The 27,889-nt window shown below is 40.5% G+C and overlaps 1 protein-coding gene across 3 annotated transcripts; it reads left to right on the top strand.

Annotated features, from left to right (window-relative positions):
* Nucleotides 1-1,259: 1,259 nt before the first annotated feature.
* Nucleotides 1,260-27,718, top strand: LOC140496450 (uncharacterized). Of its 3 annotated transcripts, none has more exons than XM_072596198.1 (5): nucleotides 1,260-1,486; nucleotides 2,094-2,227; nucleotides 8,434-8,636; nucleotides 13,375-13,495; nucleotides 23,672-27,718. In XM_072596198.1, the coding sequence occupies exons 3-5, from the start codon at nucleotides 8,501-8,503 to the stop codon at nucleotides 23,913-23,915; spliced, it is 501 nt and encodes a 166-aa protein (XP_072452299.1). In that variant the 5' UTR covers nucleotides 1,260-1,486; nucleotides 2,094-2,227; nucleotides 8,434-8,500; the 3' UTR covers nucleotides 23,916-27,718. The 3 variants fall into 3 exon arrangements, with proteins under 3 accessions (XP_072452299.1, XP_072452296.1, XP_072452297.1); XM_072596195.1 differs by having other exon boundaries at nucleotides 2,094-2,236; XM_072596196.1 differs by lacking the exon at nucleotides 1,260-1,486 and adding an exon at nucleotides 1,873-1,893 and having other exon boundaries at nucleotides 2,094-2,236.
* Nucleotides 27,719-27,889: the final 171 nt, after the last annotated feature.

The following is a 27,889-nucleotide window of genomic DNA, read 5'->3' as shown; positions in this document are numbered from 1 at the left end:
AGATCTCCACACAAAGGAGCCAAGTTTACATTCAGTTTCAGTTCTTGGTTAAACACTTCAAAATACATTCAGTTATGAACTCTACTGTGTTGGAAATAAAGTTATCATTACTAGTAGATACATTTTTATAGTAACTTAAAATTCCAGACAGTTTCAGTAATTTTACCCAGAGGTGTCAAAAATAAAAATGGAAGAAAAAAGGTTTGATTTGGTGCCAAACAATACCATAATCTTATTATTTTATTTCATTTCAGAGATTCCGCAAGTTGATAAAACAGTAATAAAGGTTCAACAATTAATGCATGATCATTATATTCTCAATTTTGATAATTTAAAAAATGTCTAAAATGATTTTAGACGATTTAAAATAATTTGGGGTGGCACAGTGGCTCAGTAGTTAGCACTGCTGCCTCACAGCACCAGAGACCCTGATGTGATTCCAGCCTGGGGCAACTATCTGTGTGGAGGTTGCACATGCTCCCTGTGTCTGCGTGGGTTTCCACCGGGTGCTCCCACAGTCTAAAGATGTGCAGGTTTGGCGCATTAGTCAAGGGTAAATATAGGGTCAGGGCAATGGGGCTGGGTGGGTTACTCTTCAGAGGGTCGGTGTGGACTTGTTGGGCCGAAGGGCCTGATTCCACACTGTACGGGTTCTCTGAATTTTGGAAGCTTTTTTTTAAACCTTCCCACTTACAAAAGAAAGGGACTTAGTAATCGCAGTCCAATTTTAAAGTACCCAGTTGGTAATTCAAAGATAGTAATGATAGTTGAAGGTAACAAAGCACTTCCCTCATCTGTAAAGAGAGTATGACCTAAATCTTCCAGTACAAAACAAGCCAAAAATGTTTCACTCAGCAGAAGTGTTGGTGTGATACTACGTTTGTAGGAAAAAGTGTGTGAACGGCGTTACAGCTTAGGGACAACAGCTAATGTTGAAGCAAAAGTGTTTCATGAAAAATGCTTTTTCATCGATGTGAATTTATATGTATTTGATTATTTCGCTATCTTTATGTATGCTATCTTTCAGACCATCAGCTGGAGCAGTGAGACGCTGGAGGTTTACAATAAACCTCAAACCTCCTCCAACACGTTATTAAACACACCATCACCAATGTCGATCCAAATTCAAACAGGAATTATATTTTCAATGCATTTATTGGTAAGTACGCAGGACAAGGAAAACGTCTCTAAGAGGGGCGGAGTCAACACTCTCAGGATCAATTTTTTTTTCGCTTCACCAAACATTAGGAGCAGCTGCACTGCTCAGACAGAACACTGTGGTACTGGACTGGGTAACGAGAGAAGTTGATACCGTCTTATTGGCCTTTGACAGGCGGAGTCAGTGACGCTATTTGTAAATGGTAGATTACGCAAACAGCTGATCAAAATAAATCTGGAGATGGTTTTGTTGTTCTGAAGGTCGAGCTTGGTTTAGGGTCATTTTAGATTAGAATTCCTCCGTTTCGTCAACAGGATAGTTTGAAAGGTAACTTGAATTCGATAACATTCGTGTTTTTGCTAGGAAATGTCATTTTAAAGTGGATTTAAGTGTGGAGGACGGTCACTTGGGTGACTTCTTTCCAACGGTAATCAATACAGTTACCCCCCTGCCCGTTAGATCATCTCAAGAAGTTTTGCTATGTATTTGTAACGAGGAGTTGTTCTTGGGAATGTAATTTTCGGTGATGTATACCTTAGGACGTCTTTATTGTTTTCTGTTTTGAGCATGTTCAGACATGTCTTTACTGTTTGAAAGTCGTGACTGAGAACATCACACAGCGTTTTGAGATGTTACGATCGATATTTTCAAGTTACGTTATCCAAAGTTCAAGGTCAAAACGTGTGAAATCTTCCGAGTTGATCGCTCTGTTCTGTTGTGTGAAAGCGAATCCAGTACGAGTGAGACTTTCTTTCGGCAGCTTGATAAAAGTCAGCCCAACGTGTATCCTTATTGGTTTTGTTTTATTTTTAAAGAAAACCCTGCATTTCCGCCATTCCAAGACTCTTGCAATGTTTTAATTATTGAAGGAACTAGCCGACTTTGTTAAATGAAGTTTTAGGTTGAAGTAAAAATGTTTGTTTTTATAATGAAGGTCTGTCGTAAAAGGAATCTGTCCAGCGACTGAGTTTATAGAATTGGAGGCTCTCCCACAGCCAATCACATTTGACCCATTTCTCCATTCAGAACGCAGAGACTGCACATTCCTCAACCAATCAAGTTTAGCAGGTACACTGTGTACGTATCAAATACTTTTTCTCGATTGGAGACACGCTGATCCAAAATGGGTTACAAATCGAAGTTAAAATCTATTTGTATTGCCATGCATTCTGTATAAAACCCAGCAATATTTTTTATGAATTATGTAGTTGACTGGTTGAAATGTCTTGTTTCATATCTTGTAGGTGTTTTGTTTTAAGTCACCTAAAACTCGCCCTTTTGGGTAGCCCTTTATATTCCGCATCATGTAATGGTGTTACGGTTAAATAAAGGTAATTATGAGGGCATGAGAGAGGAACTGACGAAAATAGACTGAAGCAGAGCCTAGAGGGGATGACAATAGAGCAAAAATGGCAGGAGTTTGTGGGTATAATTGAGGACACTGTACAGAGGTTCATCCCCAAGAAAAGAAAGACGATCTGGGGAGGGATTAGACAGCCATGGCTGACAAAGAAAAAGAGATCCAAAAAGTGCTCAAGAGCACTAGGAAATCAGAAGATTGGGAAGGCTACAAAAACAAACAGAGGATAACTATGAGAGAAATAATGAAGGAGAGGATCAAAGATGAAGGTAGGCTAGCCAGTAATATTAGAAATGATAGTAAAAGTTTCTTTCAATACATAAGAAGCAAACGACAGGCAAAAATAGACACGGGGCCACTTCAAACTGATGCTGGAAGCCTAGTGATGAGAGATAAGGAAATAGCTGGAGAACTTAATAAATACTTTGCATCAGTCTTCACAGTGGAACACATGAATAATATCCAACAATTAAAGGGAGTCAGGGGGCTGAGTTGAGTATGGTTGCCATTACAAAAGAGAAAGTGCTAGAAAAGCTAAAAGGTCTTAAAATTGATAAATCTCCTGGCCCCGATGGGCTACATCCTAGAGTTCTGAGGGAGATGACTGAGGAAATAACGGAGACGTTGGTTGAGATCTTTCAAAAGTCACTGGATTCAGGGAAGACCCGGATGATTGGAAGATCGCTGTTGTTCAAGAAAGGATCAAGACAAAAGATGGAAAATTATAGGCCAATTAGCCTAACCTCGGTTGTTGGTAAAATTCTAGAATCCATCATTAAAGATGAGGTTTCTAAATTCTTGGAAGAGCAGGGTCGGATTAGAACAAGTCAACATGGATTTAGTAAGGGGAGGTCGTGCCTGACAAACCTGTTTTGAATTCTTTGAAGAGGTGACAAGTAGGTTAGACCAGGGAAACCCAGTGGATGTGGTCTATCTAGACTTCCAAAAGGCCTTTGATAAGGTGCCACACGGGTGGCTGCTAAGTAAGGTGAGGGCCCATGGTGTTCGAGGTGAGCTACTGGTATGGATTGAGGATTGGCTGTCTGACAATTGGGATAAAAGGTTCTTTTTCGGAATGGCAGCTGGTGACAAACAGTGTCCCGCAGGGTTCACTGATGGGGCCGCAGCTGTTTACGTTATATATTAATGATCTGGATGAAGGGACTGGGGACATTCTAGCGAAGTTTGCCGATGATACGAAGTTAGGTGGGCAGGCAGGTAGTACTGAAGAAGTGGAGAGGCTGCAGAAGGATCTAGACAGTTTGGGAGAGTGGTCCAGGAAATGGCTGATGGAATTCCATGTGAGCAAATGGGAGGTCTTGCACTTTGGAAAAAAGAATACAAGCATAGACTACTTTCTAAACAGTGAGAAAATTTGTAAAGCCAAAGTACAAAGGGACCTGGGAGTGCTAGTCGAGGATTCTCTAAAGGTAAACATGCAGGTTGAATCCATGATTAAGAAAGTGAATGCAATGTTGTCATTTATCTCAAGAGGGTTGGAATATAAAAGCACCGATGTGCTACTGAGACTTTATAAAGCTCTGGTTGGACTCAATTTGGAGTACTGTGTCCAGTTTTGGTTCCCACACCTCAGGAAGGACATACTGGCACTGGAACGTGTCCAGACTAGATTCACACAGATGATCCCTGGAATGGTAGGTCTAACATACGAGGAACGGCTGAGGATCCTGGGATTGTATTCATTGGAGTTTAGATTAAGGGGAGATCTAATAGAAACTTACAAGATAATACATGGCTTGGAAAGGGTGGACGCTAGGAAATTGTTTCCATTAGGTGAGGAGACTAAGACCTGTGGACACAGCCTTAGCATTAGAGGGGGGTAAATTCAGAATAGAAATGCGGAGACATTTCTTCAACCAGAGAGTGGTGGGCCTGTGGAATTCATTGCTGCAGAGTGCAGTGGAGGCCGGGATGTTAAGTGTCTTCAAGGCAGAGATTGATAAATTCTTGATGTCTTAAGGAATTAAGGGCTATGGGGAGAATGCGGGTAAGTGGAGTTGAAATGCCCATCAGCCATGATTGAATGGCGGAGTGGACTCGATGGGCTGAATGGCCTTACTTCCACTCCTATGTCTTATGGTCTTGAGTGTAGTAAGTTAAAATTGATACAGTGATTTAAATTAAAACAAAAGTCATTCAATAAGGATGATTACATATTCCATACTTTATAAGCACAGTCCAAATTTGGTTGGGAAAATGGTTTATACAACTGTAGAAATAGCAGACCTGGCTATGGATTGATTTGACATTTTAAATACTGCATAATATTCTTTGTTTCTGTGGTTTTATTGGTGCCTTTTTTAAAATTTTGATTATCTCATTTAACAGGTTAGTATACTACTTTGTTGATCTTGCAGGAATATGTTCAAATCCACTTTCTAGGCATATGTTTTGTTAGTTTTAAAGCAGTGAATTAAAAATTAAGAGTTAGTCTAATGATGGTTCTGTGGGTAAATGCACTACATGGTCCAATTTCAACCAGAGTAATTATATAATTGAGTTTATGTTTGCGCAAAGGAAGTAACAGCCATGATTCCCATTTCTGAAGATTATCTCCTGATTGTTTTTAAGAAGGTGCACATGGTTGCTCGGTTGGGTTCAACTGTGATATTCACTTTTCATGGTCGTGGGGGCTGAGGGGCTGTAGAAGAATCTTTTTGGTAGTTTCAGCAGTACATTTTGTGGATGAAACATGCTGTAGCCACAATTCACCATCGATAGAACAAACCGACATGAAGCCTGGTGAATGAGGCACTGGTCAGGTGGAATGCTTTTGTGCTGTGTATGAGCTTTGAGTGTTATTGCAGTTGGACCTGATCAGCCAAATGGACCCTATTCCATCACACTCCTGACTAGTAATCGAACCCGGGTCCCTGGCGCTGTGAGGCAGCAGTGCTATCCACTGAGCCACTATGCCGTCCTTGTTCGGCTCTGAATTTTTTAAAAACAGTTTGGGACAGTTAGTTATACATATTCATTTCCTTGTCTTCATCTAAAGGACAGGACAAAAATAAATCCGGATTCTATCTCCAGCAATGGTGAATGTTCTCCATAACTGGTAAACCGTCAGGATCTAGTGGCCCATTTTTAATGCTGTTATTGTTGGATATAGATATAGTGGTCCTGACACAAGTCCTGCACACTGGTGTTAGAAAACCAGTGAGGGAGGTCCATATGAAGTAAGTATTAGGTATTCCCTGAGAATTAGGATTCCAGCAGTAGAAATCCCCTCCTTCTAACTGCTGGCCAATCAGAGGTTGGCGGCTCTCCACTGCTTGCCAGCACCACTAGGAATCATGGCTCCTGCCAGTCATGCATCTCCCAGATGCATGGCAGTCGGGAATGAGGGCTGTGCTGCTGGGGAAATGGTTTGGAGGCATAGGTAAGAAGTGGCTTTCTTTGGGCACCTCCCTTTTCCAAGATCACAATCCCTCATCAGACAGTATGTGCCTTGTGAAAGGAGTCCACTAACAAGGTGACCTTCAGGAGTCGCGAGAAACCGATGCAAGTTTGAGAGAGTCTCAGCTACTACTAAATCCTCATGATCTCAGTGATTATGATTTTAAGATGGCTCATTATTAAACCTAATTAAAGTTCCATTAGTCAGAGAGTGGGTGTCTTGTGTCAGCCCTTTCCCAATGCTTACATAATGGAGGTCCATTTTCCTGCCAATGGGAATGTGATGCATAGCCTCCTCCATGATTGTGGAGGCCTGTCAAACCGACTGTAGTGGGCCCCATATATCCCTTGCCTGATGTAGCCCTACCTTTGCAACATTGACTTTTAATCCCTCACTACAAAGTGAGATGTGCACAAAGGAATATGCAATTTACTGGTGCAATCAAAAAGGATAATAAATTCTAATCATCTGCATTATTTAACAATACCTCTGTATATACAACTACCCATGTCCTAAATGATGACAAGTCCCAATCATCCTTGTGCTCACTGACCTATAATTGCTCCCTGTTAAACAATGCCTCATCTTGAAAAAGAATTCTCATACTTGATGTCAAAAGTGATCATGACCTTTTCTGTAATCCCCTCCAGCTCCACAACCCTCTTAGGTGTGTGTGTGTTCTTCTAATTCTGGCCTCTTAAAATAAAAATGAAACAGGGATATTTCAAAGAGGTTCACTAGTATCTTCCATGTCTTCAGTTGCATAACACTTAAGTTGTGGAATTCCTTTTCTAAGCTCGCGATTGTTTTTTTTTTCTTTCTTTTTAAGATGCTGTTGTTGTTTTCCCAAGAACAGTTAAAGTATTGTTAGTCAGCCATACAAGCATTTTGAGGTCAGGGCCCGGAATCATTTGAGATAGTCTTGCTTCTATCAGAACAGATTTAATGCCTTTTATTTAGATATTTTTACATTGCCCACGGTCTGTTTTTTCTGGATTTTTTTATTCCCTAAAAGTGAAATTGACCAGTGAGAGGAGCATCATGGTCTGGCCCTATCAAACAGTGGCAATACGTCTCATTTTTAAACAGGAATGAAATTAGAACATTGTATGGTATTACTTTAAGAAGATTTGATTTTGTGTAGCAACACACACACATCAACCAGTCTGCAATGTTGTTTGTGATGCGGACAATCATCAAACTCAAGCAAAAGGCAAGGATAGTGTGAGATGCACATTCACAATCGGCTAAACACATCTAAGAAAATTATGGCAAAGGATTGGACTTTTAAATTTTGTCTCAATTCTGTCATCCTTTCCATATTATTTGCTTTCCATACATGGCTTTGCATTAATTGAACATTTAAACTTGTACTTCTTGGTTCAGACCTATGCATTTCCACTGAGGATTATTGAGTTTAGTTGAAGAGAGATGTTATTGTTTGTCCTGACTGAGACAATACAGATGGCCAATGAAGGATGCACACTGGAAATTATCTCCAGAAATTGTAAATTGTGATTCAAAAGCGAAGACTGTGGGCAGATGTAAGCATGATGAACACTTAGACCCACTCCCTTGCCATTGAATGAAATCTAGGCCATCATCTTCAGACTTAAATCTGTGCGTGTGGACAGCATAAGCATTCTGCGTTCAGGACTGTAAGGCCACTTTTTTAAAAAAAATAGGCCGTGAAATTGTAGCCACATCACCACAAAACATATCACTGCCAATGTTTTTTCTGAACTACTCCCTTGCCCTACATTTCTTCACAGAGCATTCATGTAGTGGTCATAAACACCAGAAAGATTTTCATTTATGTATTGATGGTGTTGGACACAAATCTATCTGCTAATTGTACACTTTTTAAAAAAATTGTTTTCACGATGAGGGTGGATCTGGAAATGCCACAGTTATTGCCATTCCTAATCCTCCTCAGGAGATGATGATTGGTCTTTTCCTTGAACAATTGTGGTCCTTGTAGTGATAGTATTTCCAATATTGTTTTGGTGAGGCAACGTTGCACAGCACTCGTCAATTTCTGATGTCTTGTCCATCCTCACTTTTCCTTATCCTACCATTAACCATTGCATTAAATCCACAATTTCTTCTTAAACTTCCCACTTCTCTTTCCTTTTTAAGAAGCTCCTTTTAAAGCTTACATCTCTGACCAGATCCTACTACCTCTGTACGTGTGAAAACTTGTTAATGCTAGCATAATTGGAAAGTAATATTACAGAAAAGGCACTATTATAAATGTGATGTAGGATATTGACCCAGTATTTTGAATGATGACTTTCATTTAAAGCTGCTGCTGTGCAGTTGGCTTGGAGATTTAAGCACACATCAGTCATAAAGTTCTGGTATTAAAAGGCTGCAACATTTCATTTACCCCTCACTGTTGTGAATTGATGGCATGGTCCAATCCTCAATCCTAATTTGAGTTACAGTATATTACTTTTCTAAACTGCAAGTTGTACTTTTTTTTTAAAATAGGAGTTAAGGGAACAACAATCATTATTGAAGCCCTGTTGGAAGGATATAGCTCAGAGTAACTTTACGCATGTCAAACATGCTTGGCAAACTCACCCGTTTCTTTCTGGGTGAGATGGACAGAGAAGACAATGAAGGAATGAGTGGAATGAACAATATTCTGTACGAGAATGAGGAAGATGACTGGATTATCGTGAACATCCAAGGTAAGACTTGGATATTTAAATCATACCTCCACATCTAAATGGATGTGAAAAATTTATAGATCCGATCTTGTGCACTATTATTTGACTAATAATAAATATATTAATAGTAGATGCTAACAACTTTTAATATATATTAAGTCAATGAATAATAACATACTATCCCTCCCCACAAACCTAAGTTCATGTCCTTTTATATTTATAATTAATATAAAGTAATCTTAGTGGTGATGTTTTAGTGAGGATCTCATAGAAACCTGTACAATTCTAACAAGGTTAGACAGGTTAGATGTAGAAAGATATTTTGAATGCAAAGGTCTCCAAAACCAGGGGTTGTACTTTTAAAGATAAGGGGTAAAGCTTTTGGACTGAGACTAGGATGAGGAGAAATTTTTTCAGTGAGTAGTGAGCCTGTGGAATCACTACCACAGAAAGTGGTTGAATCCAAAACATTGTATTTTCAAGAAGGAGGTAAATGTAGGTCTTGAGTCTTCAGGGATATGAGGGATAAAGTGGAATTAGAGTATGGTGCTCGATGATCGGCCATGATCATGTTGAAGCAGGCTTGAGGAGTCGAATGGCCTACTCCTGCACAAAGGTTTAGTGCAAGGGCAATAACTGAAGTCCAATAATATTGTTTGAAATGGCGAAGATTGTGTAAATATATATTGCTTTGAATTCAACATAAATTTGAATGTTAGCTCCAAGTTCAGAATCTCACTAATGAGCATGAGTAATTATTTCATGCATTACTTCAACTTTCCTCATTCTATGCAGTTTCCAATTCTTAACTCCTTCCCCAGGAAACTAGATAGTGTTGATTCCTGACATGATGGTCAGGGCAGTTGCCTGGCGACAGCAGCTTACTATTTGCTTATCTGGGTCTTCATTCCCACTCTACCTTCATTGTAAGGCCCCACCATGCTCCCTTGGCTTTGTCCTCCTTCACCCCTTGTCCAAACAAGTTGGCAATGACAAACTACCAATAATGCCTGTTGTCTGACCACTTTAGCCCTTCAGGACTTCACATTGGAGCCCAGGGACACCTACAAATTGCTTGCTTTTGACAGGTCGCTTTACACTAAGACATCCATGCATCACCTGCAACTACACAAGATGCATCTATGGCTCTTGATTTCATTTCTTAGTGGTTACTCATCCTGCCTTTATTTCAATGCTGCCACCCTCTTTTGCTTGCATTTTGTTTTAGTGCATAGGAAGAAGAATGCAGCTTGTCACAGTTTAGGGCACAACTGTCAAAGGAGTGGGCATATTGCTGTATGCTGCGGTGTTATGTCAAAGTCTCACTTCTGCAGCAAATCCAGTTTATATGACAAACACATTGTTTATGATTTAACCAAATGGCCATCTCTAAAAGTCAAAAGGAACCAGTCCTCAGTGGGCTCAGAAGAATATAATGATTAGTCAGACCATATTGCTTCCACCACAGAACACACCAGATGGCCTCCTTCTTTTAGAGACCGCAGTTTCCCTTCCCACGTGGTTAAAGATGCCCTCCAACGCATCTCTTCTCCATCCTGCACCTCCGCCCTCAGACCCCACCCCTCCAACCGTAACAAGGACAGAACGCCCCTGGTGCTCACCTTCCACCCTACCAACCTTCGCATAAACCAAATCATCCGCCGACATTTCCGCCACCTCCAAACAGACCCCACCACCAGGGATATATTTCCCTCCCCACCCCTTTCCGCCTTCCGCAAAGACCGTTCCCTCCGTGACTACCTGGTCAGGTCCACGCCCCCCTACAACCCACCCTCCCATCCTGGCACGTTCCCCTGCCACCGCAGGAACTGTAAAACCTGCGCCCACACCTCCTCCCTCACCTCTATCCAAGGCCCTAAAGGAGCCTTCCACATCCATCAAAGTTTTACTTACACATCCGCTAATATCATTTATTGTATCCGTTGCTCCCGATGCGGTCTCCTCTACATTGGGGAGACTGGGCGCCTCCTAGCAGAGCGCTTTAGGGAACATCTCCGGGACACCCGCACCAATCAACTACACCGCCCCGTGGCCCAACATTTCAACTCCCCCTCCCACTCTGCCAAGGACATGGAGGTCCTGGGCCTCCTTCACCACTGCTCCCTCACCACCAGATGCCTGGAGGAAGAACGCCTCATCTTCTGCCTCCGAACACTTCAACCCCAGGGTATCAATGTAGACTCATTTCCCCTTACCCCACCTCACCCTAGTTCTAAACTTCCAGCTCATCACTGTCCCCATGACTTGTCCGGACTTGTCCTACCTGCCTATCTCCTTTTTCCACCTATCCACTCCACCCTCTCCTCCCTGACCTGTCACCTTCATCCCCCTCCCCCTCACCCAATGTACTCTATGCTACTTTCTCCCCACCCCCACCCTCCTCTAGCTTATCTCTCCACACTTCAGGCTCACTGCCTTTATTCCTGATGAAAGGCTTTTGCCCAAAACGTCGATTTCGAAGCTCCTTGGATGCTGCCTGACCTGCTGTGCTCTTCCAGCACCACTAATCCAGAATCTGGTTTCCAGCATCTGCAGTCATTGTTTTTCCCTCACTGCCACAGTCAGTCAAGGAATTTGTTTGATTCTAGTCCTAGGGGATCACCACTGTTTATGCTACAGGTCAAGTACAACAAAACAAGGGATTACAGATAAGTTAGTTGTGGAGACATTGGTTTAGGGCCAATTTTTCCAAGTGAAGTGAAGGACTGAGTATAATGACAATGCATGGAAGGGTACATAGTGGTGATACAGGAGAAGGGGAGATGTTACCCAGTGAGTGAGTCGGAAGTGCAGTGGGCAGGAAGGATTAGTAGTTTGTGAGAATGAAGTGGATGACAGTCATTGAATGGACACAATGTATGCAATGATGAGAGATTTAGTCCATTATCTCAAAATATTAACGCTGTTTCTCACTCCAGCAGTTTTTGCTTTCAGTGTAATCCATGAGCATTAATGAAAGTAATGTGAAGTGGCAGAGTTAGTGAGTGGGGACCCTGTGGATGTCAACTATCCGAAAGAAGATGGTGGAACTTACCTTAGCTACTGTTCCTGCACTGCTGTACATTGTTTTTCACCTGGGGCACCACATTGATGTGAGCCATTATCTTAGTTCAGGTCAAGTGGGTCTGATGGTGAGCACTGCCTTGCTGGGCAGCAGGGTACAGCACTTCCCTTCTCTCCACCATTCATCCATTGGCATCTTCAGGTTCCTGTTGTTAAAATGATGAGCTAAACTACTTTCCTGGGCCATTATCTTTTGGACAACGGTGCAGGACCAGTATGAAGGTCAGTTACTGGCTTACAACATTTGAAGTTCTGTAGAGTTGAATTTAAATATCGCACTGATGTGAACATTGCAAAGTTCCAGCTGTGGTGAGCACTTCCACCTTTCCTGCCATGCAACCTTACGCAATGGCATTGTAGGGTCTGGCTGCATAACTAATTCAATGAAGAGTGGAAGATTGTATGAGAAAAGTTGACATTGGGTGCCATAAATCTTACGCAAAAGTGCTTTGCCAAAAAAAGAATTTAGTCCCAGAGATTTCGTTCACATGACCAGGCTTTCTGGAAGATTTGCCTTGGTTAATATGGTGGCTCTCATGTATCTCATCAAAAACGTTATGTATTGTAGGAGCTACCTGAGGAGGCCATTAGTGCCTTCAGCATACGGAATTTCAGTGGTTTTCTTGAAACTAAACCTGGCTGTGGAAGTGCATTATCTATGGCTCCTTTATGTAGGTTTGACTAGAATGTCTGTCTATACAATACAGCAGTGTTACATCCGGGAGGATGATGGGTCAGCATATGTCCACTTGAACCACGTATTGAGGTCAGTCGCAATTTGAAGTCCATCAAATGTCCATTTTTTAAAAAAAATAAGAAATGAGACTATAATTTTCAAATTAAAAACCCTCCTCATGCCTTCTGGGCATGGTAATGGATATAACTAACTCAGTTAGAATAACAAGATATATTAAAATGTACCGAGCAGTACTTCTTATGATCTAATTCACAGTAGATTGCACAGCATTGTATTTCCCCATTCCTCCTTTGTCCACCAGCAGTTCTCTCCCCTACTGAAGGGGTAAATACTTCGTGGGCAATTGTTTAATCCTATGATATCTAATTTAGCATAAAATTATGCAGATAAGACAAAAAATGTCAGGATCTTTAGTTTGAATATAGAGAGGTACCACAGGCAAGGTTGATTCTTGCTATCTTCTTCAGATGGATCACTCTTTAACTAACAGGAGGCTTGGTCTGCCTTCTGTTCATTTTGATAGCTCCTTAAGGTGGTTGTGGATGAATGCAATCACCTGATGAAGGAGCAGCGCTCCAAAGCTAGTGCATCCAGATAAACCTGTTGGACTATAACCTGGTGTTGTGATTTTTTTTTTAACTTTGTCCACCCCAGTCCAACACCAGCACCTCCAAAATCTGAAACCATATTGGTATGTGAGACTCTAATGCTAAATGAACCACTGGAAGAACGTAGAACATTGCTGCTTTTTTTCAGAATTGCTTAATTTCTTTATGTAAGTATTTTATAACTCATTCACCTTGCAAGAATTTGGGGTTTTGTTGACTATTTTATTGCTCCATTAGGGAGCCAAGTCAGAAATAATTAGTCTTCGCAGGTGATGAGCAGAATCAGTAGACAACACAGAGCACAAAGAGTTTCATCTTCCTTCCATGATTTGTATTTAACTATTTGTTATTTTGTTTTCTTTCAATACAGTTGAATATCCTGTGACAAGATTGGAAATCAATCCTCTGGAAGACCAACTTGGACACCCAAGTAGTAATAACCATGACAGTGAAGAAGCAACTGAATTGACAGAGAAATTAGAAGGTCACAGGTTAGTAATAGGATATTGGAAAACACTAAATTACATGTTTCTATTCAAAAATTCATCATAATCAATCAGGTTCTAAAAATTCCTTCTGTAAATATTTAACTTGGCTTACTAAAGAGCTTTCAAACTGTTTTATTGAATGTGTAAAGTTATTCATTTATTACTCCATCTCCTTCTCGTGGATCCATCCGCAACTTGCCAAACAACAGATTTTTGAAGCAAGGTGATCAGGCTCCTTTCAACTAGTCTTGCTATCACATTTGGGTCTGGAAGGAATGAAAAAGATTCAAACTGACATTGGATCACGATATTGGTCAGGAAGGCAATTTGACACAACTTATACTTTTTTTTCTGGACTATTAAAATATGTGAGAAAGTAGATAGGCTGGAAAAGTTCTCATTTTGCACTAACCAAGGAGATGAACAATCACAAAATTCAAAGGCAACAAAAAGTTATACTCTATTAGAAAGGGATGCTAATGCCCAGACTTTTGATTCTGCTTGTTTGACACATTGCTATTGACAAAACAGCATGGAACTTTTGTCCCCATATACATATGCTGTATATCACAAGGAATGGTAGATCATGTCAAACAGCATGTTTTTTCAGCAATTGCCAAGAGGTTAAGTACGTTCATTACTCACCAAGCCCATGCTTACAAATCTCAAACATGATTTCTAACATGAAATGTAATTCTGCAATTAGACAGTATTTGTTGAACAACCGAGTTCTCAAAAAATTACATTAACAATCAGTGTAAGATCATCAGATTAACCCTTAATGTGTCTCACTTATACTTACTAGAAGCTGTATATATTCAAGGTTTGCTCTAAAGATTTGTCGTTTCAGTGCCAGTTGCTGTGGTTGTGGTTATGTTCGCCGAGCTGGGACATTTTTTATCCCCTGTCTAGGTGATACCTTCTATGCTTTGGAGCCTCCTGTGAGGTGCTGCTGTACTGTGTCTTCTGGAATTTATTTGGTTCGGTTCCTGCTGCTTCCAGTTGGTCATTGTAGTGGCCGTTGTAAATAGCCTACAACACCAAACACCCAAGAGAAGCTGCATTAGGACTAATAACATGACAAGGACATGCCATGACCTAACTCACTAGCCATGCTACCTTGGATAAAAAAAATCTCGGAACTGACAGCTAGGCTTCTCTGACCACTGGGATTCAAGATAGCCCATAAATTGACAGCCACACTCAGACAACAACTCACCAGGACAAAATACCCTCTACCCTGTGCAAGACTAATGTAATTTACAAAGACAGCACAAAACACACTTTAGGACAAACCAGCAAACCGTATCCATGAACACCAACTAGCCACGAAACACCACAACCAGCTGTCCCCAGTAGTCAAACACAAAGATGACAAGTGCTATGGACTAGGCCAGACCACTCAAAACATTCTTAAGCAGGCAGCCCAGACCATAACTTTGCAATTTGTTTCAGTAAGTGTACAGTGAAAATTACCTGGAGTAAGATAGCAAGGTTGACTACTAGATTTTAAAATCGACAAAAATGTATTCCCAGAATTACACAATGAAACACAAAGATCAGAATAAAGAACCCATCCAGAACTCCGCCTATCCAGCTAGACTTAATTTTTGCTGTTCCGAATACTCTTTAAAACCCAGTATATAAATGAAACATATAAGAGTCATAGAGATGTACAGCATGGAAACAGACTCTTCAGTCCAACCTGTCCATGCCGACCAGATACCCTAACCAGTCTAGTCCTACCTGCCAGCACCCGGCCCATATCCCTCCAAACCCTTCCTATTCGTATACGCATCCAAATGCTTCTTAAATGTTGCAATTGTACCAGCCTCCACCACTTCCTCTGGCAGCTCATTCCATGCACGTACCAGCATCTGTGTGGGAAAAAGTTGCCTCTTGGGCCTCTTTTATATCTTTCCCCTCTCACCCTAAACTTATGCTTTCTGGTTCTAGACTCCCCGACCCCAGGGAAAAGACTTTGCCTACTTACCCTATCCATGCCCCTCATAAGTTTGTAAACCTCTATAAGGTCACCTCTCAGTGTTGAAGTTGAAGAGCAGAAAAAGAGAAAGTTTCCACACAGCTCCCTGTTGAACTTCCCAGTTCAAGACTGAACTAAAACCTGCTCAGCTCAGCTAGCTAAAGAGCTGACCACTCCCGTTTCATTATACAGGTCATTTTAAAAACATGACCACTTTGGCCTGAAGTCTCATCTGCTTACGTATAAACAAAAGACTTCTCAAAATTCTTTTCATCTCTGTACCAAACCAGACTGATCGAAGTCTGGCCTGGTTTGTTGCACCTCTGAAAAATATCAAGGGCAGAATCTCTGAGAGCCAAGGAACAGCTTTTAGAAGAAAAAGGGACTAGCTTTGTGACGCAAGGACCACAAATTCGATTGGGATAACAATGATCATAGGACAAGCTAAACAAAGGATAACCAGAGAATCTCTAGAGGCATGGCACTCATCCATGGACTCCATCAACAAACATGTACACCTAGACCCAAAATGCCAGCCACTACACTGAGCAACTGGAAGCAGCAGGAACGGAATGAAATAAATTTCAGAAGACACAGTACAGCTTCACAGGAGGCTCCAAAGCACTGAAGATGTCACCTAGATAGGGGATGAAATGTCTGCAAATCAACTTCATAGCTCAGTGAACATACCACAACCACAGCAGCTAATATGAAGCAACACCTCATCCAGTTGGAGTAGACTTGTTAATCAATCAGCATCTTTCTCATGCAATGTACGTTATTGCTCCCCTTGACTCTAGTATTCTGGCCTTTGCAAGGTCAGCTTTGATAGCATGCCCCTTTTTCTCAGTAATATTTGAATTCTGCATAATTAAAGGATGAATATATACTCGTTTGCCCACTGCAATATCAATGGCTTACTGGACAATTCCAGAATTCTGGCCTCCAGAACATTGCCCAGAAACCTATTTCATACATTATTCACTTTTTGCTTAAAAAATAGCTGGTCTAAAATCTGTTTTTAACTAGTTTGCTTTAAACTTGTATTAAAGTAGAACTTTAAAGGAGTCCATTGACCAAGGCATTTGAATAATTGTTTGGTAGTACAGAACTTGCTTAAAGGAGACAATCAAAGTTGAAGATTTTCACCGAGAATCACAGAATTCCTGCAGTGTGGAAGAAGGCCATTCAGCCCATTCGAGACCACATCAACTCTCTGAACAACATCCCACCCAGATCCACCTCCTTAACCTATCCCTGTAATCCTGCATTTCCAATGGCTAATCCACCTAGCCTGCATATTCCCCAGACTCTATGGGCAATTTAGTATGGCCAATCCACCTACTTCCACATTTTCCAACTGTGGGAGAAAATCCACCTAGGCATAGGGAGAATGTACAAACTCCACACAGTCGCTTGAGGGTGGAATCAAATTTGGGTCCTTGGTGCTGTGAGGCAGCAGTGCTAACCACTGAATCACTGTGCCACCCTTGCACTCATCAGACCTAAGACACAAGAAACAAACTTGCTAAAAAGCACACTAGTTAGAGTTAATAGAACATGAGAAGGGGTGTGGGTGCAGTCCTGATTGACGGACTGGGTCTTGGAGATGCAAGCAGAACAGTTAATTGTCAATCTTAATTCTCCAATAAGACAGGTATTGGTCAGTCAAGGTTTTGCCACGGGGATGCAACAGAGATTTTCTATCTCCATGTCCCCTCTTTTAATGAAGCGGGGTCCTAAGTATTTATAAATGTTAGCTTCTACCATAGGCAAATGCATTACACTATTACACATTACAATTGATAATCCTAAATAGGTTTTTGATGTAACCCTTAGCACAGTCTGGCTTATTCAATAAATGATTTGCATTGCCAGAATCTCATCTAATGGTGAATATGCTTCTGAATAGCTTATAATTGCGTAACATTTATTTTTGATATTCATTTAGCTTTACCTAATATCTTAAGCAAAAGTTTATATAACATCATTTGTGCACAGAATATAACTTTCTTCAGCCTCATGGATTTTTTCGGAAAATAAGCATTTCATGTGTTATGAAGCTGTATAAGATGCATAGTAATTTCACTGTTAGGATGTTGTCACTTGTTGCCATAAGTATTTATAACCTGTTATTACAAAGACATGAATAATTGTGACTAGCAGCATGATCTTGCTGCAGGCAGTTCACAAAATCTGAAAGTTAATGAAAAAATAACTCAGTTGCTGGCAATAGCCTGAAATACATTGTTGAGGGCGACAAAAGTGACATCTGTTATGTAGCATGACAATATCTTTTGACCTTTTGTTTTGCTTTAGGCCTTATGATTGCAAATGTCAGAAACCTTATTGTTTCCTATCATTCACCCCAAGAGCATGTTTTAATAAACCATCAATGTGAAAACCTGTTTTTCTGTTTGCTAATTGAGAATTGCCTAAATGTTGTTCCTGGAAATTAATGACTATTGATCGTTATTCACCATTTACACCATTGCTAAAACGTAAGGAAAGATGAGTGAAAGATTGTCTTGTGCCCATCTCAAATGAAATAAAAATTATACCATGAGGTCCCGATCCTTCAAGTTCCAACTCTATAAGAGTAAGTGGATTGATTTCTCTCTCTCTCTCTCTCTCTCTCTCTCGCTCGAATGACTATGTTGGTAAGGTAGAGGGCAATAGCTTCAATGAAACCCAAGGAACCTGCAAATTGGAGGGCAGGAAGCTAACAGAAGAAAAAACACTGAAATTGGAGTCTCCATTCAGAGAAATTGTGACTGAGTATTTTGCGGATTTTAGGATTGTAACATTTCCGGATCTCAATTCCATTTATTTCAGCATTGCACCTGCTTAATATTATGTAAAGTATCCAGTTAATGGGCTGTCTCCACATTCAGAAAATCCAAGACCCCCAGCAGTGCAGCTGCAGCTCCGGATGCAACTTTGCTGGCTACACTGCAGCTCTTAGAAGATAACAACATTGTCTTGCTGGCCTAAGATCCTTTAGCTCCAAGAAGTGACCACCAGTCACAGGGGAGGCATTAGCTTCATGGTATTATTGCTAGAATATCAGACCCAGGTAATATTCTGGGGACCCAGTTTCAAATCTCACTGTGCAGATGGCGATGCTTGAATTCCAAAATGAAAATCTAGAATGACAGTCTAATGATGACCATGAAACCCTTGTTGATTGTTAGGGGAAAACCCATCCGACGTTCCAAAGATTAGAGTTTGAACATTCTAGCCCTGCAGCATATACTTTCATCTCATGCAGACACAGTGGCAGTCTTGTTCCCCTCTGGCAAATTGTCATCATTGCTATGACAATGCTGATAACTTGGTCCCTCAATGCCCTTTTAACTGGCAATTCTCTGGGTTGCTATATTTGCATCCAGTTTGCTCTTCGGAAAACTGTTTGGAAGTGGGACCTTTTTCTAATTTTGCCAGCAAGTTAGCCTATTACTTTATTTAAAACCTGAAGTTTACCCAGCCTGTTTGCCTCAAAGAAGCTGAGAAAATTTATTTTTCTTTCTTCCTCTTTAGATAACCTTCCATCATTGTTAATATTGTTGAACTTAAAGATTTAGGAGCAGGAGTAAGCCCCATAGACCCTTGAGCCTACTTCATCATTAAATAAGATCATCGCTGATCTGATTACTTCACCTCCTACCTATGCCTAATAACTTTTCATATCCTTGCTTAACAAGCATCTACTTACTTCAGCCTTTAAAAATATTCAAAAACTCTGCTCCTACTATCTTTGAGGACAAGAATTCCAAAAATGACATCATCCTGAAGAACAATTTTTCCTTCACCTCTGTCTTAAATCAGCAATCCCTTTATTTTTAAATGGTGATCTCAACTTCTGTAATTTCCCATAATAGGGAACATCCTTTACGCATGCAACTGAAAAACATCCATTATGATTAATTAGATTCCCTACAGTGCGGAAATAGGCCCTTCGGCCCAACCAGTGCACACCTCCAAAGAGTAACCCACTCGGACCCATTTCCCTCTGGGAATGCACCAAGCACAATGGTGCTATTGGATTGGATTCCCTACAGTGTGGAAATATGCCCACACTGACCCTCCGAAGAGCAGCCCACCCAGACCCATTCCCCTACCTAATGTACCTAACAGTACAGGCAATTTAGCATGGCCAATTTACCTAACCTGCACATCTTTGGAATGTGGGAGGAAACCCATGCAGACACTGGGATAATGTGCAAACTCCACACAGACAATTGCCCGAGGCGGGAATTGAACCTGGCGCTGAGGTAGTAGTGCTAACCACTGTGCCACCCATTAGGATCTTGATTAAAACACAAGTGATTTTTTTAAAAAAAAGACTATAACTAAAACTGCATATTCAATGACAAAAGTAATTATCACAGCAACCAGGAACTTGCCTTCAATTTGAAGATATACATAAACTAGGTCACCTGTTTTTATGATATTTTTAAGAATTGCCCACTACTGTTATTATGGAAACAGAATTCTAGGCCATTGTTACAAGGAGAATGCATTGGCCTTCATAGACTCAATTTTGCAGGCAAATGTAGGTTGGAATTTCTTTTGACAAAATGGATTTTCAAAAAAAACTTCAGCTGGGGAGTTGGAAGCAAAACAGAAGTTGCTGGAAAAACTTAGGTCTGGCAGCATCTGCAATGAGAAATCAGAGTTAACATTTTGTGTATGATGACCCTTCCTCAGAACTGATGGTAGCTAGGAAATTGTCAGTTTACTGTATATGCTGATGGTAGTGTAGGGGGAGGGGCTAAGGAGTAAAGGATAGGTAGGGATAGAGCCCAAAGAGAGAGGAGAACAGTGGGAAAGACAAAGGAGTGGATGAGAATCTGGCTGGGAGACTGAATAGTGACAAATTACGAGGGGGCATAGCTTTAAATTAAGGGGTGTAGGTATAGGACAGATGTTAGGGGTAGATTCTTTACTCAGCGAGTCGTGAGTTCATGGAATGTCCTGCCAGTAGCAGTGGTGGACTCTCCCTCTTTATGGGCATTTAAACGGGCATTGGATAGGCATATGGAGGATAGTGGGCTAGTGTAAGTTAGGTGGGCTTGGATCGGTGCAACATCGAGGACCAAAGGGCCTGTACTGCGCTGTATTCTTCTATGTTAAATGGGGAGTTTTAGTGGCTAACAACAGGTGGTGTGTTGTAGCAGACTATGTAATAACAAGGCCTGGTGTGTATGAGAAGGGGCTAGGACATGGGAAACTCAAGCCCTAAGTTATTGAACTCCGTATTGAGTCCAGGGAGCTGCAGGGTCCCCAAGCAGAAAAGGAGGTGCTTGCACTGAGTTTTGCTGGAACACTGCAGCAAGCCTGAGAGATACTGGCCAGGCAACAGGATGGTGTGTTAAAGGGGCACGCAACTTGAGGGTCAGGGTATTTCACAAGCTGAATGTAGTCATCTGTGAAGCAGTCACCCAGTCTAGGTTTTGTTTCCCCAATGTAGAGGAGGCCACATTGTGAGCAGCGAATGCAGTAAAGTGCTGCTTCATCTGAAAGGTATGTTTGGGCCCTTGGATATGGAGGAGGGAGGAGATAAATGGACAGGTGTTACACCTTCTGCATCTGCAGGGGAAGGTGCCATGGGGGTGTGGGGGAGGGGGGGGGCAGGGGATGGGGTTGTTGGGAGTGAAGGAGGAGTGGACCAGTGTGTCCCACAGGGAACAGTCCCTGCAGAAGCCAGACAAGAGAGGGGAGGGGGATGTGTGTCTGGTGGTGGCATCTCACAGGAGGTGGAGGAAATGGTGGCTGATGAACCTTTTGGATGTGGATGCTGGTGAGGTGGTAGGTAAGGATAAGAGGGAACCTATTGTTTGTGTAGGAACAAAGAGAATGGGTGAAGGCCAAAATGTGGGAGATTGGTCGGACCCTGTTGAGGGCCCTGTTGACAACAGTGCTGAGGAATCTTTGGTTGAGGAAGAAGGTGGACATTTCGGATGTTCCCTTGTCGAAGTTGGCATCATCAGAACTTATGTGGTGGTGATGGGGAACTGAGAGAGGTGAAATGGAGTCTTTACAAGAAGCAAGGTGTGAGGATGTATAGTCCAGGTAACTGTTGAAATTGGTGGGTTTGTAGTGGATATGCCCTATCCCTGGAAATGGAAACAAAGGTGTCAGGAAGGGAAGAGAGGAGTCCGAGAGAGACCAGGTGAAAGTGGGAGCAGAGTGGAAATTGGATACAAAAACACAGGGAAGTTGGGTCAATAATAAGTGGACACCACTCAACTAATATAACACATAAAGGACACAATTAAAATTGTAAATAAAATATGACCCATTTCAACTATGATGGGAGAAATGCACTGATAATCATGCCCCACTATTCCAAGCATCACACCATGAACAGAAATGTTTAAATTTAATCAGCAAAATGGCCAATTGTCTCCCTTTCATACTGCTATCCAGAATCCAAGAACCTCTCAACAAGCTTCTTCAAAAAAATCTCAAAATCTGTTTATCGTTATGCAAAACCTATCAACTAGTTTTGCAACTTTTTTTTAAGAGAATCTATAAGTTATAATTTAAAATTTAAATTTCAGATACATACGCATCCACACACCCTTACTGACCAATGGTTTGTAAAGCAAAAAGGTAGTTGTTGAATTCTCATAGCCCACTGAGCTTCTGCCTGACAAAATCAAATTTCTAACAGCTGTGTACTTGTGGAAGATTTTTAAACAAAATTTAGGTCAACTGAAAATCAAACTGGATCCCAGGTTTTTAATATTGGTCACATTGCAGCTTTTCAGAGTTTGCGAGGTAGTTAAATGCAATGGTGCTGACATTATTAGGTTCCTAAATTTCAACCAGGAGAAAGAGCTATTGCAATCTTATTGCCCTTTCCTGATTTTTTAATTCCTTCTGGCTTCCCAAGTATTTGAAGCAGAAGTCAAATCTCACCAAGATTGCTCGGCAATCATCGGCTTGCAGGATCCTTTATCTCTTCCAAACACAGGTCATTCAGCAATTGGAAGCAAAAAGATTTTTTTTATTTTAGAAAGTGTCTTAAGTTTGACATTTTCCTTTTTTTCACGTAGTCCACTTATGCATTTCCAACAGATGTTTATCATGTTTGTCAGGTTTATAGGGTGGTGAAAGAAAAAGAAAGTCAGTGCAAGGCAAGATAATATTGTGCAAGATCAGTTCCAAGGACTTGAAGCATTAATTCTGCTGGTCTCTTCACAAATCCTGCCAGACTCACTGAGCTTCTTTAGCATTTTCTGTTTCTGTTTCAGATTTCCAGTATCTGCAGTAATTTGCTTCGAAGGATATTTTTGTGCTTGTTTTGCCAAGGACAATAGAATGTCATGATAGGTGCAAAGCCCCAGAGTCACTGAATGGTAGTGTTGAATGACCTACCGCTGTTATGAACATCAAAGTTGTCCTTTTGAAAGAGAACTCTAACATAGAGAATATTAAAAATGGAGAGTGTGTGTACTTCATAAGGGATTAAAACATTAAAGGTAAATGTTTCATGAAATATGAAATACACTCAATTTCCTGTTCTTTTTTTTCCATGATATTTGCATTGTAAGCAAAAAGTGTATCTGGCTTGAGAGGATTCCCTGAAAGAGAAACAAATGCAATCTTTAAACTTTTTCAAATATTTTATTATGTAATCCATTGCCTGGTAGCTCAGTGGTTAGCACTGTTGCCTCACAGCACCAGGTTTGATTCCAGCCTTGGGTGACTGTCTGTGTGGATTTTGCACATTGTCCCTGTGTTTGTGTGGGTTTCCTCCCACAGTCCAAAGATGTACAGGTCAGGTCAATTGGCTATGCTAAATTGCCCGTAGTGTTAGGTGCGTTAGTCAGAGGGAAATGGGTCTGGATGGGTTACTCTTCGGAGGGTTGGTGTGGACTTGTTGGGCCAAAGGGCCTGTTTCCTCACTGTAGGAAATCTAACCTAATCTATTACATTGTAAACGGTTTTCGTCAGACTTTCGAAAATCCTGAGCTGATTCCCTTCCATCATTAACTTTACATAAATTCTTCAAAGTTTATATAGTTCAAATGTACTAATATCAAATCAGCTTTAGGAGTCAAAATAGCTCTCCTATGTGCTACCTTTCTAGTGATATTAAAGTAGTTACACTGTAACTTGTCCCATAGTTGACAGAATTAATACTCTGAAAACTGTTCAGGTAAATGTCTCTCCACTTTCTTTAGGGCTGTTCCAGTCGCTCATTATATCCCTCGAAGAATGTCCACTTTGTTTGGAGATTGTGGTATGGTACATACCAATCAGATGCGTGTCATGCAGCGTGCCAAATTATATGCTGAGCGAAGAAAGCTAAGCCGGAATCAACTTTTGAGGCAAAACCGAACAAGGAAACGACACTGTACTAAAGAGACCAGTGCCAGACATTTCAAACAGCCTCGTCAACGCATTTCCAGATATTCATGGCAATAAGGACAAGCTGCTTGGTTTTGGTGGTAAATTTCAAAGAATATCATTTCTCCAGGGGATCCCACATTTGAACGTTAGGAGATCTGGAGAATCCTTACAGAAATTTTACCCCAAAGTGCTTATGTGTATGGTGTGCTTATTTTGCTGACCCTCCCCTCACTCTCTTTAGAATAGTTAAGTTTTCTAGAGATATAGATGTAATATTTTGATGGCTGTCTGCTTATGTGAAATTGCAAAGGAAATTCTGAGGTTTTCACACCTGAACAGGGTGTGCAATGTGCAGACATTGCCCCGCTGCCTGTGACAGCCTTTAGCAAAAAGAGACCTAAGGGGCAACTTTTTCAAGCAGAGGGTGGTACGTGTATGGAATGAACTGCCAGAGGAAGTGGTGGAGGCTTGTACAATTGCAACATTTAAAAGGTGTCCGGATGGGTATATGAATAGGAAGGGTTTGGAGGGATATGGGCCAGGTGCTGGCAGGTGGGACTAGACTGGGTTAGGATATCTGGTCAGCATGGATGGGTTGGACCGAAGGGTCTGTTTCCTTGCTGTACATCTCTATGACTCTACCTAAACTATAACCCAACGTGACAAACAGCTAATCCTTCATTACTATTTTGAGCTGTCAAACTGCGAATTTACAATCCCTTCACTATGATATTTGTGGAAAGCAAGGCATGTGTGATAATGCTATAATAATAGCACTTAGGGTTTTGGCAACAAATAGCTTTTGAAATTGCCAGCATGGATTTTTTTCCATCTCTCAGATACAGGCTGGCAACTCTTCCACAGGTCTTCTGCACCCCTTCAAGAATATTTATGTCTATCTGAATATTCAACATACACTGCAAGATAAGGTCGTTGCTTCATTGGTATATAAATGTCCCTGCTTCATTTGAGTTTTCATCATGTGATCTATGTTAGTCCCCCTTTCCCCAGTTGGTAAAATTGGATCTATGAAAAATTGGGGTAGGACCTCTGAATCTGGGTCCCACTACCCATTTTTAATGATCCCTGTCCTCTCCATGACTTTGCAGAATCTCAGCCTTGGAATCCAACGCCTGATGTGCAGGGAAGTCCCAAGTGGGCAAACAGCAGAAAGCTTGCCGGCATTTCGATCTGATAGGTTGCAAAGTTTTATATAATTAGACTCTAACATGACCCTTGGAGACTGAGATATTGCCAAGCTTTGATTTGGTACATCTATTGCATGTTACAGAGAGAGGGTTTAACAAAAAAAAAATGCTTGTTATAATATGGTAATAACTGGATTTCTTAATTATCTCTTAATTAAGCAGAGGATTTCTGCATATGTTTTAAAACTGACAACTTTCATCATAACAGTGGCACGAACTCGGGTGCTAAAATGTAAACAGGTTTTTTAACCTCATGCTTTGAGCATTTCCTGGTGCTGGAACCCATGCTAGTTGGTTTGAAAGGAGAATGATTGCATAATTTCTAATGTCAGTCCCTCCTGACAAAGAACTTGATATATTCCACTTGGTGTACATGTCTTTCAGCAGATAATCATCATTCATTCATTTTTTTTTGTTAGAACGCAATCAATAGTATACAACTGATGCCTTTAACAGTAAATCTACACAATTATTCTCAATGTAGCTGTGACTGCTCACCCCACACAGCCATCAATTCCACATTAGATTTTCTGGCTGCGCCTTTTCGCTTCAAAGAATAAATGATAAAAGGTGACAGTTTCCCAATTAAATAGTTACAAATTCTTGCAGATAGCAAATATTGTGAAGTGTGTAACTGATATTGTGATAGCACTTTATGAACTCTTATCAGATGAAATCTAGGACAAAATTTAAGGAATCTATTCATTATACATTTAAAAGAATTTGTTATATTCACATTCATACAAAGAACCCTCAATCTATCTTGTTAAATTGATCTCATTAAGATCCTTTTTATGGGTTTAGTGCAGAATATGTCTGAGATTTCTTAAGTTTGTTTTGTCTGAAATCTGTAAGTGATCGGAGTACTATAAAGCAACTGATGAATTGTTACTAGTATCAATGCCTGGTAATTCTGATGAGATCATCCACTTGAAATATTAACTCTTTCATTCTCCAAGAGACACTATGTTTCCAGCATTTTGTCTTTTATTTGGCATTAAAAGATAGTCGGTTAGCAGTATTGAAATGAGATTTCTTCTGGTTGCTCTATATTAGTAACTTTACAACAGTGGGAACATTTTCTATATCTGCAATTTCCTACAAAATTCTCAAAGCATTATTTCAAAAAGAACATTTAACTTGCTCAGTAATAATGGCCAAAAGAAATCTTTTATGATTACCAGTGTTATCAAAACAAAATAACCGAAGGATACTTCACTATTTTGCATTGGAACACTTCTCTTAAATATACTGACTTACTGTAGCATTTTATTTGAAAAATGTGTCAAAAGAGCAGTATTGAAATGAGATTTCTTCTGGTTGCTATATAACCACATATATAAATAGACATATGGGGCAGAATTTAAATGGCACTGATCAGAAAGCTGACTGGGAACCCCTATGTGTTCCATGGTGGAAGTCTGATTAGTGTTGAGTGCCCTTTGAACACAGTACTACTGTTAAGCTTTCTTTAGGATTGAAGATCTAGGTGGCAGAAATCCCACTTGCTGAGAGCCACTGGCCTCACTGCTGTCAGTGCCACTGGGAACAGTGGCAGCTGCTGGCAATAAACTCATCAGCCAGCAAGGGTAACAGAGGGACTTTAGGATGGTCAGGGCAAAGTCAAGAAGTCGACTTTATACCCATCTCTCCCATACATGCTGGATCCTTCAGTGAGACACCAAATACTTGACAATGAAGTACACCACACCTAAATCGGCCTCTGCAAAATGGGAAGAATTTGTTGGACAACCTTCAGGAGGCATAAGTAAATCATACCCAACTGTTTAATCATGGTCACTACTAAATTGAGGTGGGCTCAGGGATAATGGGTGTTAGCAGACCCATTGAAAGCTTAATTAACATCCTGCCAAAGGCCAGGAATTTCACAGTAGACCCTTCCTGTCCCTTGTCCCTGCCTTAACGGGGGCATTTTGGCACTACCACATATTGACAGGGTAATTGTTTCCATTGTCTATATTTTTTAAATTACTTGAATGCTCCAATTAAAAGATTAAAAACAATACTTAAATACTCAATGACAATGCAGTTGCATAAGTGGTAGTTATTATGTTTATTAAAACAGGTGACCGAAATAATTGATTCTTTCCTAAGAAAGTATTACCTGCTGTACTCATACAAGGGGTCAAAATGTTATAGCTTAAATGCAAGAAGTATCAGGGTATTATTCATTATAAGTGACTTGACAAGTTTACTCTCAACATTGAGGTGCTGAAACATTGGAATAAATCCCAATAGTTACACTGATGCTTAAAATACATACTTCAATATTTATACATTGTGTAAAATTCCTGTTTTATTCAAGTTTAGTATTATAATAAGGTTTGTGAAATAGCCACAAATGCGCATGTTTTATTCAGACAGTTGCATCTGCGATAGATCCTTATGCCTAACACTAAGTACTGTAATGATAAACTAGATTAGTTATTTTCCAGTTCATGGGACATAGGAGAAGGCCTTCATATTTTGAGATGCTGGGAATTTCTTTAATGTTAATCCTGATAATGTCTAGTACATAGATAATGAAGTGTGGAATTTATGATATGCATATTGTAATCTGCATAAAGCTTCTGTAACCCAATAGAGCGAGCTTTACACTTCAATGTTAAGGCTTCTTCTCCAAATGTATGTCTGAAATAAATGATCATTGTCCTGTTTTGCTGAAGTTTTTTGTATCAGTTTGTCAAGTTGACCCCATTTTTCTCCTGCTTCCCATTCTGAGGTGACTTTAAATTGAACACTATATATGGGATTATGATAGTCAGCAACAGTGATGGCAGTCAGCAAGATGAGTTGCCAATCACATTGAAGGAATTCCTT

Source organism: Chiloscyllium punctatum, chromosome 26 (genome assembly GCF_047496795.1).
Source record: "Chiloscyllium punctatum isolate Juve2018m chromosome 26, sChiPun1.3, whole genome shotgun sequence".
Taxonomy (NCBI): Eukaryota; Metazoa; Chordata; class Chondrichthyes; order Orectolobiformes; family Hemiscylliidae; genus Chiloscyllium; species Chiloscyllium punctatum.
Note: the sequence above shows the minus strand (reverse complement) of the source record. Positions and strands in the feature narration are given on the sequence as shown.

Coding starts and splice junctions, on each gene's coding strand:
- LOC140496450 (XM_072596198.1), top strand. CDS start 8,501: ATGTCAAACATGCTTGGCAAACTCACCCGTTTCTTTCTGGGTGAGATG. Junction 8,637..13,374: donor GATTATCGTGAACATCCAAG/GTAAGACTTGGA, acceptor CTTTCAATACAG/TTGAATATCCTGTGACAAGA. Junction 13,496..23,671: donor GAGAAATTAGAAGGTCACAG/GTTAGTAATAGG, acceptor CACTTTCTTTAG/GGCTGTTCCAGTCGCTCATT.